Below are 17926 nucleotides of genomic sequence, written 5' to 3' on the forward strand. Positions count from 1 at the left end.
TCTGGAAGGCGCTGGCGTTGGCGTTTCTAAATTGATAATCATCTGGCTGGTTGTTTTATTAATTTGATTTGTTTCACAATTTCTAATTTTCCAGGATTTTACGAATGCCAAGCGAATATCATCTACGCCATCGATCGACGAGGCTTTCGCACGGACTATGCTATGGTTAACTTTTAGGACTGGGGAAGAAGCAAGCTTCTTGCTATTCGGAGAGACTATTCCTGTGGCAGCCCAAAGTGAGTGGCCCTTAGACTATAATGAGCTGAATATATAGAATATTGACTTACAGGAAGCACTGCAGGCAAGACCGAGCGACGCAACTATACGGGCAAGAAACTCTCTTCCACGCCACCCAGGAGGTGAGAGTTTTGGCGCGTTTTTTTTTTGTGGCCATAGCTCCTATTAAGTAGGCAAAGAATTCTTTCGATCGTTGGATTTGCCTCGGGAATGCCTTTATGGGCTCGCGCAACGCATCTTGCCACTTTTGCCCTGTTGTCTCAAGAGCATCGTTGTTCGCAAGTCTGACATCGAAGATATTGTCTTCTGGACAACAAGTAAAATATTGTTCACCAAGTACCTCAATTTTCGATATCTCCCTTATGAGTGTGTCTTCAAGCATTGAAGGGCAGAAATTTTGGACTTCAGATTTCAGTTTTAGTATTTCATCAATAAAACTTGATCTGCTAAATAACGAGTACATTTTATTAAACAAATAATTTAGTTTTATTATATGGCTTGGGAATTGTTTCTCTAAAGCTGCTTTGCAATGCAAAGCGTCCCATAGGAGAGGGACATTTGGGATATGAGCAGTTAACGTGTAATTAACTGAATAGCCGTCTGCCACAACGGCCATCAAATTGTTGTCCACTTTTAAATTTCTTAATTTTTGTACAATTTTTTGGGCAATTAGTTGGAAGGTTACTCGATTTTGTTGTAATATGCTTCCAGATTTTCCTACGAGGGACGAAAGTACAATTTTCGGGGTGTGGTATAATTGTGGGCAGAAGTGTATTTGATTTCCTCCAGGTCCTCCTCTTGCTGACATCTCAGCTGAGTCGCGACCTAGCCACCAAAATCCCAAGTGGCAATTTAAGGGGTTAGTTTATAAATTCCCAATAGCTTCCTAGAAAGGTCTTACCCAGCGATATCCACCAAGGTGGATACGATATCCATGTTGTTGCAGCTGGTGATAGAGGTCTCACCTTTCAGTAGACATTTAAATATAGACTGTTTCAGGCGCTAAAAAAGATATCTGTCTCGAAGTTTATGTGCTTACCCACCTGTGGATTAGGCCTCCTGGGGACACCACGTTAAAAAAAGCTCGCCATCTCTCAACCTCTTAGGTGATCTGGAATCCTTTACTAAAGGAGCGACTTCTGGCAGAAAGAGCTGAGAGCGATGTAGTTGGAAAAGCACGCAATAGAAATCCATAGCTAAATTACATATTCTATTAGAACTTCATCATGTATTAAATTAATAAAAAAAAAAAAACAAATTTAACTCTCATCAGTATTTTCAGGAAGAAATCAGCTTAAACATTTTAAGCACGGATAAGAACGCTTCACCTCATGTAGTTAAAACGAGCAATCATGAAGAAGTACCTACAGTGGCTCACAGCTTAAAGTATGCAGTGCATACTTTTAACTTTAAACGCCCATAGCGGTAAAACTATAAGGAATATTGGAATAAACAAGGTGCCAAATGAAAGATTAACTTATTTAGAATAACGTAACAAAATCATTTATTTTCAAAAACGGCTTTAACACAAAAAAAACTTTAAAAATGAAAAATACAGCTTATATTCAGCTCACAGCTTATTTTATGCAGTTAGTTTTCTCAGTAACTACGCTGGAAATTCCATGGAATTTTTCCGTTTTTTTGGCGTTGCTAGCTTTGCCATTCTTCTTTATTTTCTTAATCTCAACGACTCCAGATAGGCGATTTTTAAAATGAGTCCACGCACAACAGCCATTCATAAGCCCAAAGAATAGGTTAGCTCGCCTAAAATATGCAAAAGATCACCTTTCCAAGACCCCCGACTTCTGGAAAAGTGTGATATTTGCAGACGAATCAAAATTTAATATATGTATGGCGGAAGCCCAATACAGAGCTTGAACCAAAGAACCTGAAGGCAACGGTAAAGCACGGCGGTGGCAGCGTGATGGTTTGGGCCCGTATGTCAGCTGCTGGCCCTGGAAAACTGACTTTTATTGAATCGATAATGGATAAAAAAGCATACCTTCAAATATTAAAGGACAATTTGGTCCAAAGTGCCGAGGATCTTGGAATAAAAGTCAATTTCCGCTTTAATCAGGATAATGATCCAAAGCACAAGGCTGGAATTGTGCGGATGTGGTTGCTGTACAATTGCCCTCACGTTGTCCACAACGGCTCAGTCACCGGACCTCAACGTTATTGAAAATTTATGGGCCATTTTGGATAATAATATTAGAAATTACCATATTTCTAACAAAAATGATTTAAAAGATGCCCTAATGAAGGAGTGGGGAAAGATCTCGTCAGAAGTCACACAAAAATTGGTTGAATCAATACCGAAAAGGCTGAAAGATTTCGTTGACAATAATGGTTACCATACCAAATATTAAAAACGTTATATTTTTGAGTTTTTTCCTTATTTTTTGAACATTTTTGAGACTGCATAAAATAAGCTGTGAGCTGAATATAAGCTGTATTTTTCATTTTTAAAGTTTTGTTTGTGTTTAAGCCGTTTTTGAAAATAAATGATTTTGTTACCGTATTCTAAATAAGTTAATCTTTCATTTGGCACCTTGTTTATTCCAATATTCCTTATAGTTTTACCGCTATGGGCGTTTAAAGTTAAAAGTATGCACTGCATACTTTTAGCTGTGAGCCACTGTATTTATTTGACCATATCCATATACATAAATAGAATGCTAAAAGCACTTCAAGTGTAAACTGCATTACATTATCTTTCAAATCGAATCACCACTTAGCATCATCAACTGATAATCCCCCTATTGAACTCTTTTACCAACTCAATTTGAATGGGCTTTCCGGCCAACGGCAGTCAAGCTTCTCTCGCGCAAAAGCCTGGCTGTGGAAAGCTCGGGAATTCCCAGAACTGTCAACGAGCAACATATGTTCGGCCAGCTGGCAGGTCACGCATGTCAACACGGCAGGTAAACAAACACCTGTAGAACGCCCGTCGAGGTAAACAAACCCCAAGCGCAGAATCGCCAAACGTCAGAGCAGGCGCACTGAGCGACCAGAAGAGTGCGGAGAATGCTTTTTGAGGACGAACTAGGGTCGTCCTCTTCCTACTTAAGGAAACCCATGCATCGAGCTTTAAGCTGGCCCAGAAATGTCAGGGAAACGTCAAAACGGGCCACGACAGTGTAGAGAGAAAAGTTTTCGCTGGCCAACAACACACACACACCGAAAAGTGGTGGCTCGCGGAGAAAATTATTGAAAACTAGTGAAAATTCCAAGGGACAGAATATGCTGAGCCGACCCAGTGCCTAGGGAAAAGTGAAATATATACACAATATAGCAGTGATCCAGTGCCGGAGATCGGGGGATATGTTTGCGAAGGGCCAAGGCAGGTGGCCAGAACCGAGCTAACGGGCTAACGGGATATGTGTGTGGCCAGCTCGAGTGCGTGAGTGTGTGAGCGCCGCAGCGAAGTAGGCTACGAAAAACGCATCGCCTGGTATTTATGTCGCGCTCCCGCTGGATCGACCCCCGCCGTCATCATCAGCAGTTAGTAGATCGCAAGTATCGGGCCATCCGGGGCAACCATGGCCTGGCTCCTAACCAGATTCCTGGCCTGCTGGCGCCTCTGCCTCGGCCTGCTCTCCGTTCTGGTCTGCTTGGCCCCGTGCGTCAACCTGCAGCCAGCCGAGAACATCAACTACAATCTGTGAGTTTCGCCGGAGTAACGGATATATCCTGTCCAGGGATAATGCTACAGTAATCCCCAATCTTCCCACCCATCCAGCGTTCACTCGTGGGCCGACAAACTGGGCACGGAGCTGTTTCATCTGGGCGATTTCATCACCAGGCGCAAGGAGGTTCAAAATGTGAGCAAAGAGCATTTTATTGATTTTTCCGCCGCTCCGCTTTTTCCCCTGCTCACCTCTTCCCTTTCCTCGTTCTCCGTTCTACGTTTCCCGTTTTCCACTTTTTCGGTTCTGTTTTTGTGCGCTCCTTGTTGACGTCTCTCTGAGGCTGAGGCTTCGGCTCCGTATTTGGGTTAAAGGCTGCTAGCCCGAGCGGCAATTATAAAAAATGTAAAGCTGAGATTCTAAGGCAGTAGGCCGAAGTTTCAATGCCCTGGGAAAATCTATACAATGGGGTAATAATAATTAGTTTTGAGACAGAAAAGTGAAGTTTTGGAAATGTAAGGCAGTGGGTCAAATCGTAAATGCTCATATGTTCTTGATTTAACACAGATATCAGATATATTGTTACAACAAAATAGATATATACCTAGATTTTAATCCACTTAAATCAAAAAATATATAGACAATTCACATATATAATTATAATATCTTCTAAGAAGAGTATAATAAGGTCTAATACGATGGAAAACTTATTTTTGGCCGCCTAAGGGTCTCCATGCCCATATGAGGTCAGTGCGCTGCCAGTGGCCAGGACAGCTGGTAATTTATTTTTAGGCAGCGCAATTGGATTTACAAATGAAATTGTTTCACACATGGACTACAAGCGCATTGGCGCCAACTGCTTATAATGTTCGTTATGCATGTAAATGTGTTTGTCGATGGCCCCACTGGGGCCTCCAAATGGGTTTAACGGGGTGGTTCCGCTTTGGGCAAAGAAGGGAATGCCAAAGACAGTATGGTTTTGTAAATAATAATGAAGTAATACAATAAAACGGCATACAAACAGGAATAATATATATGCAAAGCTAGGGGAACCCATTGAAAACCCCTTAAAATATGAGTTAGTTTAATCTCTTATTGAACCTTAAACAGCATTTCAAGGACGCGAAGGTGGTATCACGGAATGGCGCCTCAATTGTCGATTCGATGGCCAAGGAAATCGAAATGATGATGGATCTGAAGGTCAGCGCTGTGCGGGTATGTTGCTACCATATTTCTTAATCCATTCAGGAAACTAACCAATCTGGAACACCATATATTCAGCGCATTATGGACACGGCTGAGAATACGGCTCTGTCGCACCAAAACGATATGGCGGACAAGATGTTCTCCTACTACAATGCCAAGGAGATGCTGGAGCCCGGCGACCCCATACCGCCCATACCCACGCCGGCCCCGGACATGGACAAGGATATTGGCGAGCCGCTGATCTACGTGCAGCCGAAGGTGGTGGTTCTGGAGCCGCGCCCGGAGTTCCACAACACTCCAGTCAACTTCAGTGTCAGCTCGGTTCACGTGCCGGTCAATGTGTTCGATCGAGGTTTGGAATAATCCATCATCACCATAATCCGTGTATCTCTTCTCTCCGCTCTCTCTATCTCTCACTCTGTCTCTGTGTATCTCTTTCTCTCTCTAATGTAACTGTAATTGTGGCCTGTTGTTGTATTTGTGTGAAAGGTCCTGTTCTTATACCTTTTGTGATCGAACTCGCCGGTTCATATACATAAGTCATTTAAGACGAAAGATATAATGAACAGTTAATGAAACAATTTTGTAATGTTGATAATTAATTGTTCTTGTAGTCCATTTAATTTGTAAACATTATTCGAAAGACTTTTTAAGGAAATGTTATCGTTCGATCCAATTGGAGCATAAGATCAGGACTCTTTGTAATGCTTTTCGAGTCAAACACCAGTAAAAAAACTTACCAAACACTCTCCGTCTCAGTCTAGCTACCTAAAAGTAGTACCCAGAAATCGCATCTAGCTAGCTCGCTCTATCTCTCTATCTCTGTCGCTCGCTCGCTCACTCGCTCTTTAGCTGTTTGCTAGCTCGCTTGCCCGTAATCGTTGTTTTTTTTTCTGTATGCCATATAAGCCGTACGCTGCGCCTCTTTTTCCTCGAAGGGATTCCTGAAACAAACTCTACATTTTGATTTGGTTTTTATTGGGGCTATAAAGCCATGCAGTTTTTAAAAATAACTTTGGGAAAATAATGTTGAATTAAAATACTGAAACTAGTTGGAAATTCAAGCTAAAAAGGAAGGAAAAGGAAGAAAATATTAAAATAAAACACTAGAACTAATTGGGAATTATAAATAAGAGATAGTTTTCATAGATCAAAATATCACAGTCATGACCTTATGCAAAATGTTATTCTAATGAGAACACACTTTTAATAACATTTTACAATTTTTCAATTATAAAAATAGTTAAGAAATAACGAATATTTTTTGCTTCGTTTACTGAATCCATCAGTCTAAATCAAATCGAATCAGTTTTAGGAATCCCTTTCTTGATTTTTTTCGATTTCCAAACCGCTTGCGTCAATGCGTGCGAGGGACGCGTGCACGTGTCAAGCAACGCACTGCGCTGCCCGGCCCAAACCCCACCGTACCTAATGCTTCGCGAGATGGGATCCGTTCCCGTCAGAGCCGATCCGTAAATTGTATAATTCCGCCGGGGCCGCTGGCTGTGCAATGCGTACGTTGACGTCGCGCCCGGGTCCAACGCCAATGGGAATGCGAATGCGAATGCTCCGGCTGCACTGCCGAAAAACACTCGGAATGCTTGCCAAAAACCGTACAACACCCAACTTGAGCCACCAGCACACGAACCCAGTACAACTGCTACAACACACCATCTGTCACTGTAACGTCCGCGGAGGAGGAGATAGATTACGACTAGGATTAAGTCCGCACAAGTCGAGGCCAACTAATCTGTGTTTCTTTGCAAAATTCTTTCCGTTTCATTGCCTTGAACCTCGAACAAAACATACAAAACACACCACAAACCACACACAGCACCGGATGTGATAAAAGCAATTCAGTGGTCGGAGAATTTGGATCAGATATTCCGCGACAATTACAAAAACGATCCGACATTGTCGTGGCAATTCTTTGGCAGTTCGACTGGCTTTATGCGTCAATTCCCTGCATCGAAGTGGAATAAGGACGTACCGGTCGATCTATACGATTGCCGCCTACGCTCCTGGTATATGGAGGCGGCGACGAGTCCGAAGGATATCATTATCCTGATGGATGGATCCGGTTCAATGTTGGGACAGAGGCTAGATATCGCAAAGCATGTTGTCAATACGATACTCGATACATTAGGTACAAATGACTTTGTGAACATCTTCACCTTTGATAAGGAAGTGAGCCCAGTGGTCGGATGTTTCGAGGAGACACTCATTCAAGTATATATCAATTTTCCTTTTGCCTAATTTAAATTTAATTTATAATTAACAATTTGATTTCTGTCTATCCCCGCAACAAACACGACCAAAATCGCAATTCGAATTCCAAATTCGATCGATCGCAAACACACCCAATTGATGCAACCAAAAACGATAACAAAACACGGTAACCCAAAAAAACACACAACCCAAAAACCAACACACTTTCGAAATTCATCCAGGCGAATCTGGGCAACATACGTGAACTGAAAGAAGGGATTGAATCGTTTAAGCCCAAATCGATTGCCAATTATACCGCTGCATTGACAAAGGCATTCGAGATATTGGAAGATACCAAGTCGACGTCGCGCGGGGCGCAGTGCAATCAGGCGATCATGATCATTGGCGACGGGGCGCCGGAGAACAATCGCGAGGTCTTCGAGTTGCACAATTGGCGTGACCCGCCGTACAAGCCGGTCCGTGTGTTCACCTACCTGATTGGCAAAGAGGTGGCTAATTGGGATGATATACGGTGGATGGCGTGCGAGAATCAGGGCTACTATGTCCACCTCAGCGACACCGCCGAGGTGCGCGAGATGGTCTTAAATTACATTCCAGTTATGGCCCGTCCCCTGGTCTTGGGTAGGCACGATCATCCGGTGATTTGGTCCCAGGTCTATGCGGACATCGAGGTGGGTAGTGGTGCCCCAGAGTGGCGTCATCACATTATGTGACTCTCCTGGTTAGCGAAGAACTCCCCCAAAAACACTTCATCCTCTCCCTTTCCCTCTCTGATCTCTGTGCGTAGGACACCAAGCTCTCCGACTATTTGTGGGACATCAATCAGTGCGAGTACCAAAAAGCGGATGTCCTAGAATACTGGCAGGTGCACGACCGAATGCTGGAGCCCAGCGAGATGCACCGACGGAAGTACAGACGAATGAAGGAGGTAAGTTCTTTCTGAGACATTATAAGTGAATAAGATGCGTAACGCCATAGCTGGCTCGAGCTTCCTTTTAAGCTTATAGAGGTTTAAATCTATGATTTTGATTTTTATGTTATTTCAAGTCGCTAAAACATTTCCTAATATGTGCTTTTATCCATTGATTTCAGACCTGGAACCAGCCTGTGGACTCGAATGTTTACCAGTTCATGACCACCGTCTCGATGCCCATCTACGACCGACGTGAGAACGCGGTAAGTGAGAATCAATGCAAATGCCTTTCGTGGTGTTCCCTGGCACCGGGGTACCTGAGTATTCATATATTTATATTGAATCGAACTCTATCAAGCGAGTTAGCACTGCAAAATTCTTAGCGGAAATGAAAGAAAGAAAACTGAAATCAGAATCAGCAGCCGCCCCCAAACACATTAACGATCGAAGCAAGAAATCGAAATACAGCAAACCAATCTGAACCTATCTATGTAACAACTCACTTTATACTACTACTACTACTACTGTATTAATAATTTATGCGTTATATATATAACACGATACTTACTACCTACTACTACTACTACCAAACCATACACAACTATATACCACAGAATATCACCGAAGAAGTTTTAATAAATGAAGCACTCTGGGAATTGCAAACACGTGAGGTACAAACTATAATGCCAAATTCTAACAAATAACAATCGAATCAAACTTAATAAATTTCGAACGAAATTCTTTGCGTATAACGTATTTACTGCTCTTGATGAAGTTTAATATATACGCCAATTAATTGCATATCGTATCGAGCTCTCTATACTCGTATATATATTATCCGTATATATATATATATATCCAAATAAAAAGTAAACAATTTGTTATACTTTGCGCTACATACATGCATACCTAATCCATATTTAACCGATATATACTATAACTAACTACTATAACTCGTATATAAAACTAGCTAATATGGTCTAGGACCATGGCATTCTTTAGCAACCTTTTGACATTATAGTTGACCACGTACTGGGTTCGATACCAAATCCAAATCCAAATCCAACGTATTCTCATGTAACAATAACGAAATCTATTTGAATTGGTCCAGTATTTAACGCTAACTAGCTATATTGATTTTCTCTATATATAAATATAACCGTAACCGTACTCGTACCATTATATCAATTATTATAACAAATTATCGAATTATAGCTATGCCTAGTTGATTACTTAACGTATATAAATAGTACATTTTATCTAGCATTTTGAAGTAGTAGAATTTACCATTTGTTGTTTTCACTAAGAAAAATTGGGTTGAGCCGCGATCGACTAGACTCTTCATATATATACAATATATATTGACAATAGCGCTAATTGGTAGCCCCAACCCGTACCCCCTCTAACCTCCCTAACAAACAAACGTTAGACGCCCATTGATGTTTAGTAAGTAAAATGGAACATTGATCTAAAATCGGAGAAACCCTAGGCTGCTGCTGCTGAGGACCTATAGAGCACACAAGAACAACCACAACAGATCAATTTCTATATATAAATATAGATATTTAAACCAAGAACACATCTCGATGGAGTTTTTATACCCTTCTGCTGGACAGGACCAGATCAGAGCAGATCAGATCAGATTGAATAGGATCAGGACCCTTGTACGCACCCCGTCGCGCTTTCCGCCCACCGACACCAACGCCACCACGCCGCCCACTCCACCCGCCCCTAGAATAACCCTACTTAAGTTTGCTTTCGTTCCTAGAAATTGATTTATTAAATACTACAAATACGAATTCACAGCTCATTAATCTAACGACCGATATAAATCCGGCTGCGAAAATAAACCTTCAAGTTGTGAGTAAATTGTATCTAAATCAAACCCCCAAAAACAACTGCAAATTCTAATTCTAAAGCAAAATGCAAAAACTAAAAAATCCCCCCAATATATTTTCACTTTTGATTGTCGCTCTGAGCCGCATGTCTGACTTGATCAAAATTTGTTTCTGCTTTTGATTTCCACCTGATTTCCTTCCAGCACCCCCACAAGTATTTCGAAATCTTTGTTTTCATTTTCGTTTCGATTTGTGTAATGCCTAATTCCGAGCCACCACCCCGAATCCATGGCCGCAATGCAATGCTTATGATTTCCTAGCCTGTCCGATCAGGAGCTTGGTACTAACCCCGAATGATTTAATTTTGCAATCCTAGTTTAAGACTCTCTCCGGCACCTTCTCTCTTACTCTCTCTGTAACTCTGTGTGTGTAAAGCTTCGCTGAATGGACACTCCAAAACTGCAATACTGCTCCAAAAAAATACTCAACGATCTGTGATCGAATCCTTTCGTCTGTTGCTCCTCTCTGTAACTCTTTCTCTCCCCTCACTCGCTGTGGCAAACAAGGATTCTGTGGATTCCCGGCCTCAAAAACAGAAACCCAATATATGCTTATGTGAAGGGTATAAAAACTGTACACTGTACACTCTTACACCGAGACACTAACAACGCAAACAGACACGCACAACTGTACTTTCTCCGTGGAGAATGGTCCCTCTACACGTGTAAAACAGCTTCTTTCACACGTTTTCTGTTGAAAATCTTAGTTTTTTGTACAGTTTTTAAAACGAGAAAATTGTACATTACGTTTCGTCTATTTCTATCGCTGATTTTCTGTCTTCCGATTCTAACATTTAAGTTAACTATTTTAGTTTTTGACACACACTGCCTACGTACTCATAAGCTCTTAGTACTACTCTGCTAGCCATGTAATTAGCCGCTAAAATACAGAAAAAACGCTTAAACTAAATTCTTTGTAAACATCAATACAAAAAAAGGCAAAAAAAAAAACTAACTAAAATTTAAATCTTTGAAATCGACTTTCTTGACTGTACTCGTAAGTTCTTGCGTAGTAAACGATGCTTCTCATATTTGCATTCGTCATTGTTTCCGTTTTGATTTCCATCTTTGAATTTTACTTTGAGATGCCCTACGGCGTTTTTTACTAGCAATGCCATTTATCGAATTCAAATTTCAAATTCATTTTTCAGTATTTGATTAACATGCAAACCAATTACCATTAACTATAAATTCTCTGTACTTGTAAACATTTAAAGTCCGACTTGTGTATATGTTTCGTTTCCACTCACTTGACCCCACTTGACCCTCTAAATATATCTCAAAACTTCTCCGCATGCACAGACAAGAATTGCCAACATCCTGGGCGTGGCCGGCACGGATGTGCCCATCAATGAAATTAAAAAGCTGCTGTCGCCGTTCACGGTAAGCTTAAATAGTATAAACTATATGCTTGAAACTTAAACTATGTCTTAATTAATGACTTATTCTTTAGCTTGGCGTGAATGGCTATGCGTTTATAGTAACCAACAACGGTTATATACTATTCCATCCAGACTTTCGTCCAATTGTAAGACATCTTGCTTAGTTCACTCGAAATGGGTTATTAATTTATAAAATAATTTCAGTTCCAAGGCTACATATTGAAGCCTTCGTACAATAGCGTTGACATGATTGAAGTCGAGCTGTTGGATGACGATCGACCCGCCAGAGACTTTAATCCAGTGCTGATGACGGTGGGAACTCTTAATTAATTAATTTTATCTGAACAAATAACTTATTTTTGTCATATTTATCTTAACAGATAAGAGATTCTATAATCAATCAATCAACAGGCAGCAAATGGATGTTGGTGAAGAATCATTTCGATGAAATGGTAAGTATTATTCCAATGCAATTTTTACAAAAAGAACCTAACAAAAGAAAGCTCCCAAATATTTAAGTCTAAAAATCAATAGGAATTTTAAACCGCTTAAAAATATATCTATAATGCAATTTTTTAACGATATATACTTATTTTGGTCTTCGTGAGATTATAAAAGCAATCAATGCCCATTTTATATCTTTATAATTATTAATTATAGAAACGGGTGACTCGCATAAAGCGCCAATATTACTGGACGGCCATCAAGAAGACACCTTTCACTCTGGTCATTTCCTATCCGGAGCAGTATGGTGTCAGTCGCTTGGACATTCGTACCGATCAGGAGATCCATCGCATGAATGTCGAGGGCACGAATTTGCGCAGCTTTTTTGCTGGCAAGAAATGGAAAATCCACCCAGATTGGTTAGTTATTCCAGCCATTATAAATGTCTACACATAACTCACGAGGTTTATGGCACTTTCCAGGCTATTCTGCAAGCACAGCAACAGGACATTCAAGACGCCAGAGATAGAACTCCTGTACTTTCTCGAGCGCATGTCTGAGCCTGGCTGGCGGTGGCCGGGAAGCCGGAGTGCTATGCCCCCAGAGCACGCTGCTGCCATGTTCTGTAAGTATCTAGGACCCCGACTATAGCCAGTCCCAAGCCAAACCTTTATTTTCGATACTCGATCGATCGCCTCGATAAGCAGCCGCTTTCCCAGACTCTGTTATGCGTTTTGTGTTCATTGTTCTTCCGTTTTTGTACGGCTAGAATTGCGAAAATTACGATTGCGATTTCAATGTTCATGCAAATTCACAGCTAACAACTCATCAACTGGCCGCTATCCATCAATCAATGAAAAAGAAAGCTACTATTGTGAGTAACGAAAGTCAAAAGTCATCACAGTCACAGTCATAGTTGTGTGCACCCCCCATAATATCCAAACGCACTTTCAGTAGCACTCACAGTTCTCCTCATTTCCAACCTCAGCACCTGCACCTTCAGGGGATATTAAGTAGTGTGAACCAAACTTAAATAAATTAGTTTCGAACATAAATTTACGTGGAAATGATCTGAATTTCTCCTAAGTAATATATTATACATCAAATTAAAATTTCCGTAGCCAGTGCGTTGTAAAATCTTCGAAATATCACTTCATTGAGAAAGCAGAAGGAGTGGAAATCGTATTTTTTATTTATTTATATTTTCCGAAAATCGTATTTCTGACGCGTGTAAACTATGATCGATATAACTGCTCTGGGAACTAATACCAAATGGATTGGGCCAGTTAAAATATTAATTGTAACCTTAAATTCCAAACATAAGTATGATTACCACGTAGCTTATTGACTTACTCCGTAGTTAGCTGAGGAATTTGCACACTTAAATCGTTGTTGCATGTCACGAAGGACTAATATGTCCCTCACATCAAGCCAAAAGTACTTTATTAAACCAACATAAAATGTTCTAAAGCAAGTTGTGCCACTGCGACCACTACTTGGTCATGTTCCACCACCAATTAGGCCCGATTTGACCGTGTTCTTTGGATTTCAGGCGATCGGCAGCTGATGCAGGCCCTCGTTTTTGATGCCCACGCCACCGACTGGTACGCCAATACCACCAGCTTCATGGAGGACAAGATCACGTAAGTGACGTTCGCGACTCGTTCGGGGATCTATAGCCATGCTAGGCTTGACTTGGCAGACACCTCCAGTACAGTCAACGCCATGGCAGCACATATTAACCATTTTTTATTTCTGTGTACGCCCTTCTTTTTCTCACTTTTATTTGCATTTTATACCGATTCTTTGTCGTCCTCCTGGTCGCTGTCGTTTAATGTCTTTCTCATATTGAATTTTTGCACCCACAACTCTACTCTACTATATACATGTCGAACTCTTAATATCTATTGACCTCTTGATACCACAAAACATAATGCCTCTTCATTATGAAATACCAAACCACTCACGAATCTAGCACAAGCGCATCAAGCCCAATAGCCGTTCTAATGGGTTTGTTGCCAAGGTAAAGAGAACAGTAAACTTCGAAACTCAATCCTGTTAACTAGTCTAAGTTTTTTTTCTTTCTTTTAAATAACATATCATATCGCCCTTGGTCTGGTAACATTTCTATCTGTTCTGTGCACAGGCACGAGTTCAAGCAGCGATTCGGAGTCACTGTCGCCTTCTTGGCCACCCACAGCGGCCTCACCCGCTGGCACGAGTTCCACTCGAACAACGCCGAAGAATCTGGGGCTGGGTAAGTCCTGAAAATTGCGGAAAATTAGTTACGGCAATGGTATATCTATATAAATATTGCAGCGAGACATTCAGCAAAAACAACACCCGGGCCATCGACGAGATTTGGTACAAGCGCGCCGTCGACCAGCATTTTGTGCGGGACGAAAGCTTCGTCTACTCGGTGCCCTTCGATGCGGGTGGTGAGTTGATATCAGATTTTAAGAACCGGATCTTAGATAATAAATATCACTTATATGATTCCCGCGGTGTAGCAGATACACAAGCAAATCAATTAAAGAGACGTTCTTAGGCAACCCAAATTAAAAATGTATTACATTTTTTTAACCTTTCCGTAACTCCATCTGCAGAGAGCAATTCGGAAATCCTGGTCACGGCCAGTCATGCCGTCTTTCACAGCGAAGGGGGCAAGTCGGCACCTGCTGCAGTTGTTGGCTTCCAGTTTCAGCACTCGGCACTCTACAAACTCTTCCACAACATCACCGGCAATGTGAGTAGTGCTATACCAAAGACATTATAATAACAAGATGCCTCCCGCGAGTTAATTTGAATTGGTTACACCCACTCCATTATTCCCAACTTTAATTCTTTACAGGCCTGTGCCGTGGATGACAAAGACTGCTACATACTGGACAACAATGGCTATGTGGTCATCTCCACCCGCGTCCACGAGACGGGAAGATTCTTCGGGGAGGTAAACGGAGCGATCATGAAGCGGCTGCTGGAGGAGAATGTGTACAGGAAGGTTGTTGTCTACGATTACCAGGCGGTTTGCTTCGAGTCCAAGAACGACAACAATGCCTCTAGCATGTTGCTTTCGGTATGAAGAATATGCTTTATATATGGGCAGTCGAACCTCTGTAACCATGGAGGATCGTCTTAACTTGAGCTCTAACTAATGATCCCTTTTTCAGCCGCTGTTCCATCTACTGCGCGTGGGCAAATGGCTGCTGCATACGGCGCTGTGGTATATTGTACAACTGTTGCAGTGGGCGCCGGGAGTGTCCAGCCACTATGCGGACATGTACGGCGACTCCAATGATACAGAGCCACCGCCGGCGCCGCCGCCGGAGCCGGAGCGCCATGCCCACGGCAATGGCAATGGGGGCCATGGGAAGAAAAACGACGATGATCACTGGCTGCGGTATCTGACACTCCACCGAACGCGGCTCAAGCCCTGCGATATGAAGCGTGAGCTGTACACGCTGTTTAACGAGAAGGACAACGTTGTCTACAATATGACAGCCCATGCATGTGAGCGGCCATTTGTCGTCCTGCCCATTCCGCTGAGTAACCTCATTCTGCTGGTCATCGACCAGATGTGTCCGCGGGACGCCACGCTCGTCCTGACAGTCAATCCGCAGCATATCGACTACCACTTGTCGATCAACGACTCGCTGGCTTGCTTCAAGCAGGCCCGGGAGTTCAATCGCGTGCGACCCCAGAGCTGCATCAGTCGGCATGCGAACGTAAGTCCTTTGGCTTTCTTGTGGCAAGGAGTGGGCTAGCTGGCAATCAGGGGTATATAATAGAAAGGCTAATTCCAGTTCGGAAGTAATTTAATGACGAGCTCAGCTAGCCCTTTCCTCCTCCCATTTCCTATCTGAACAGAATCTAATATATTTTATTCCTTTCAATTTCGTTTGCCATCTCCAGGAGAGCAGCATCAAGCTGTGCGGCAAGGCCTGCTCCGTATACGCGAATCTGGGGCTCCTGCTCCTCTGCCACATACTGAGTCGCTGGCTGTAACGGCGGCCCACAATGGGATTAGCTTAGATCTAGGCAATATATGTTTTTGTATTATATACGGAAGGGCCATCCGAGGGAGATGGAAATTTTTTACTCTAACGCTTGAGCGCAGTTCAATATTTTTCGGTCACCTAGAGAAACTTTTCCAAATTAGACCTTAAGTAGCTAAATACAAGTATCCGTTTCGACCTCTGCGTTTGCTGTTGAAAGCGGAACGACACAGTGAACACGGACAGTGTGCGCCGGCGGGCTGGGCTTATGGTAGACCTTCCAATAGACAGGACAGAATATATATATTATATATGTATTTATTGTGTACATGAAACTGAAACAAAAATTCCAACAACGGCCTTAAACGACTCGCAACCAGATCTGATAAGCTGAAATAAGCCCAGAGCCCAGCGAGGTGACTAAAGTTATGGCACACACTGTACCACCATAAATGCCGACTACTGCCCATGGTTAAGTGTGCCTGTGTGATAGTATGCGCGAGTGTGTGTGCGCGTGAATGTGTGCAGGTGTGAGGTGTGGGGTGTGCATGTTAATCCTAATCTAAGATGGCCACATTTGTAAGTAACACTTAGCTACGAGTTTATGTTTAAAGAACGGATCAAGGAAACCTATCGGTGGTGTAAAGGCGATGAATTAATAATGGAACCATTTAATTATATATATACACACACAAACACACATTATATACGATATATACATACATACCTACGAGTACTACGCCCAGTACCAACAAACCATACATGCTAGCTAATTTAAGTAGCTTTTGTATATTTGCTTAGCTTAGCCCGGCGAAAAACCGAACCGAAACTAACCGAAACAGAAAAGATTAGCCTTGGAGAAAACTACATACTTTTATAGACAAATTCGTTAAAGGATGGGAAACCACTAAGACAGAAACGGAAACCAAATCTAAACGCATTGTTTTTTATATACATACACTGATGATGACGATACCTAGCATTACCCACAAGTACCTACATATTTGAGAAGAAACTACAAAAACCAAAAAGACAAAGAAAAGAAAAGCAAAAATGATAAATCAACTTTTTATTACTAAAAATACTACTTGATACGAGCCACAGAACTGAGCCGAGAACGGAGACGATTGAGTAACAAAAACAAGCAAGTAAACAGCATCTAGTGACTAAATTATTATTAATACTACAATTAAACATTGACTAGTTGAAATTTATACCAAGACAAACTCGAACGACATCTTAAAGGCAAAACTCTCAGCCGAGGGATAGAGAGGATCTCTGGAGCAGAACTTGCTAAGCTTTAGCCCCCTATGTCGCCCATGGTAGTGTAATCAACTTGTGCCATTCGAACTGCCTAGAATTTGTTATTAACTATTTAATACTAAAACTCATTACGCGTTTTTAGATGCGACTAACCACTGAACTCTGTTAATCCTCTCGCAGGTTGTTTCCATTCCTTATTCATTTTGTATATTCAGATTGACGATGATATATAGGGTAACGAACGATAGCGAATATCAAACTTATACCAAGCCTGCGCCTGCATGCCTCTACACCGATCTCAATACTCAAATTTAAACTGCAACTCTCCTCACGAACGAAATGAAACAAAATCTAAACGAAAATAAAGGGAAATACAAATACAAAATACACACTCGCTGACAGCCACAATTGTACTACATTACATAAACATATTTCAAATTCAATCAAATACAAGTAAAAACCATTTGTCTAATGTGCTAAAAGAAGAAACTGATAATAAACACAAAATAATTTCGAAAATCCAACCAAATGTTTTTGTCTTCTGGTGGGAAGGCAGAGTGGTACATGGTATCGATATACATATAATATGATATTTCACGTAGCTTATGGTATTATGGCCCTGGTGGCCTGAGATATCCGTGTTTCCTTTAAATAAATCTGCTAAATTCTGATTGATATGAAGCAAAAGTACAAGAAATACCTAGCATGGTTCTACGGTTAGTTAAAGAAGG

General features: G+C 41.6%; 1 protein-coding gene across 6 annotated transcripts; it reads left to right on the top strand.

Moving 5' to 3' along the window:
• The first annotated feature begins 3190 nt into the window (after positions 1-3190).
• On the top strand, positions 3191-17706 carry stj (voltage-dependent calcium channel subunit straightjacket). Of its 6 annotated transcripts, none has more exons than XM_017174389.3 (24): positions 3191-3901; positions 3980-4061; positions 4977-5081; positions 5148-5424; positions 6907-7301; positions 7523-7972; positions 8089-8229; positions 8394-8477; positions 8829-8885; positions 11414-11494; positions 11565-11639; positions 11698-11805; positions 11874-11945; positions 12154-12356; positions 12420-12562; positions 12755-12811; positions 13490-13580; positions 13913-13960; positions 14084-14194; positions 14257-14375; positions 14544-14683; positions 14789-15013; positions 15108-15662; positions 15850-17706. In XM_017174389.3, the coding sequence occupies exons 1-24, from the start codon at positions 3780-3782 to the stop codon at positions 15940-15942; spliced, it is 3834 nt and encodes a 1277-aa protein (XP_017029878.1). In that variant the 5' UTR covers positions 3191-3779; the 3' UTR covers positions 15943-17706. The 6 variants fall into 6 exon arrangements, with proteins under 6 accessions (XP_017029878.1, XP_017029885.1, XP_017029893.1 ...); XM_017174396.3 differs by lacking the exon at positions 8829-8885 and adding an exon at positions 10021-10074; XM_017174404.3 differs by lacking the exon at positions 13913-13960.
• The last annotated feature ends 220 nt before the right edge of the window (positions 17707-17926 follow it).

Source organism: Drosophila kikkawai, chromosome 2L (assembly GCF_030179895.1).
Source record: "Drosophila kikkawai strain 14028-0561.14 chromosome 2L, DkikHiC1v2, whole genome shotgun sequence".
Lineage (NCBI taxonomy): Eukaryota > Metazoa > Arthropoda > Insecta > Diptera > Drosophilidae > Drosophila > Drosophila kikkawai.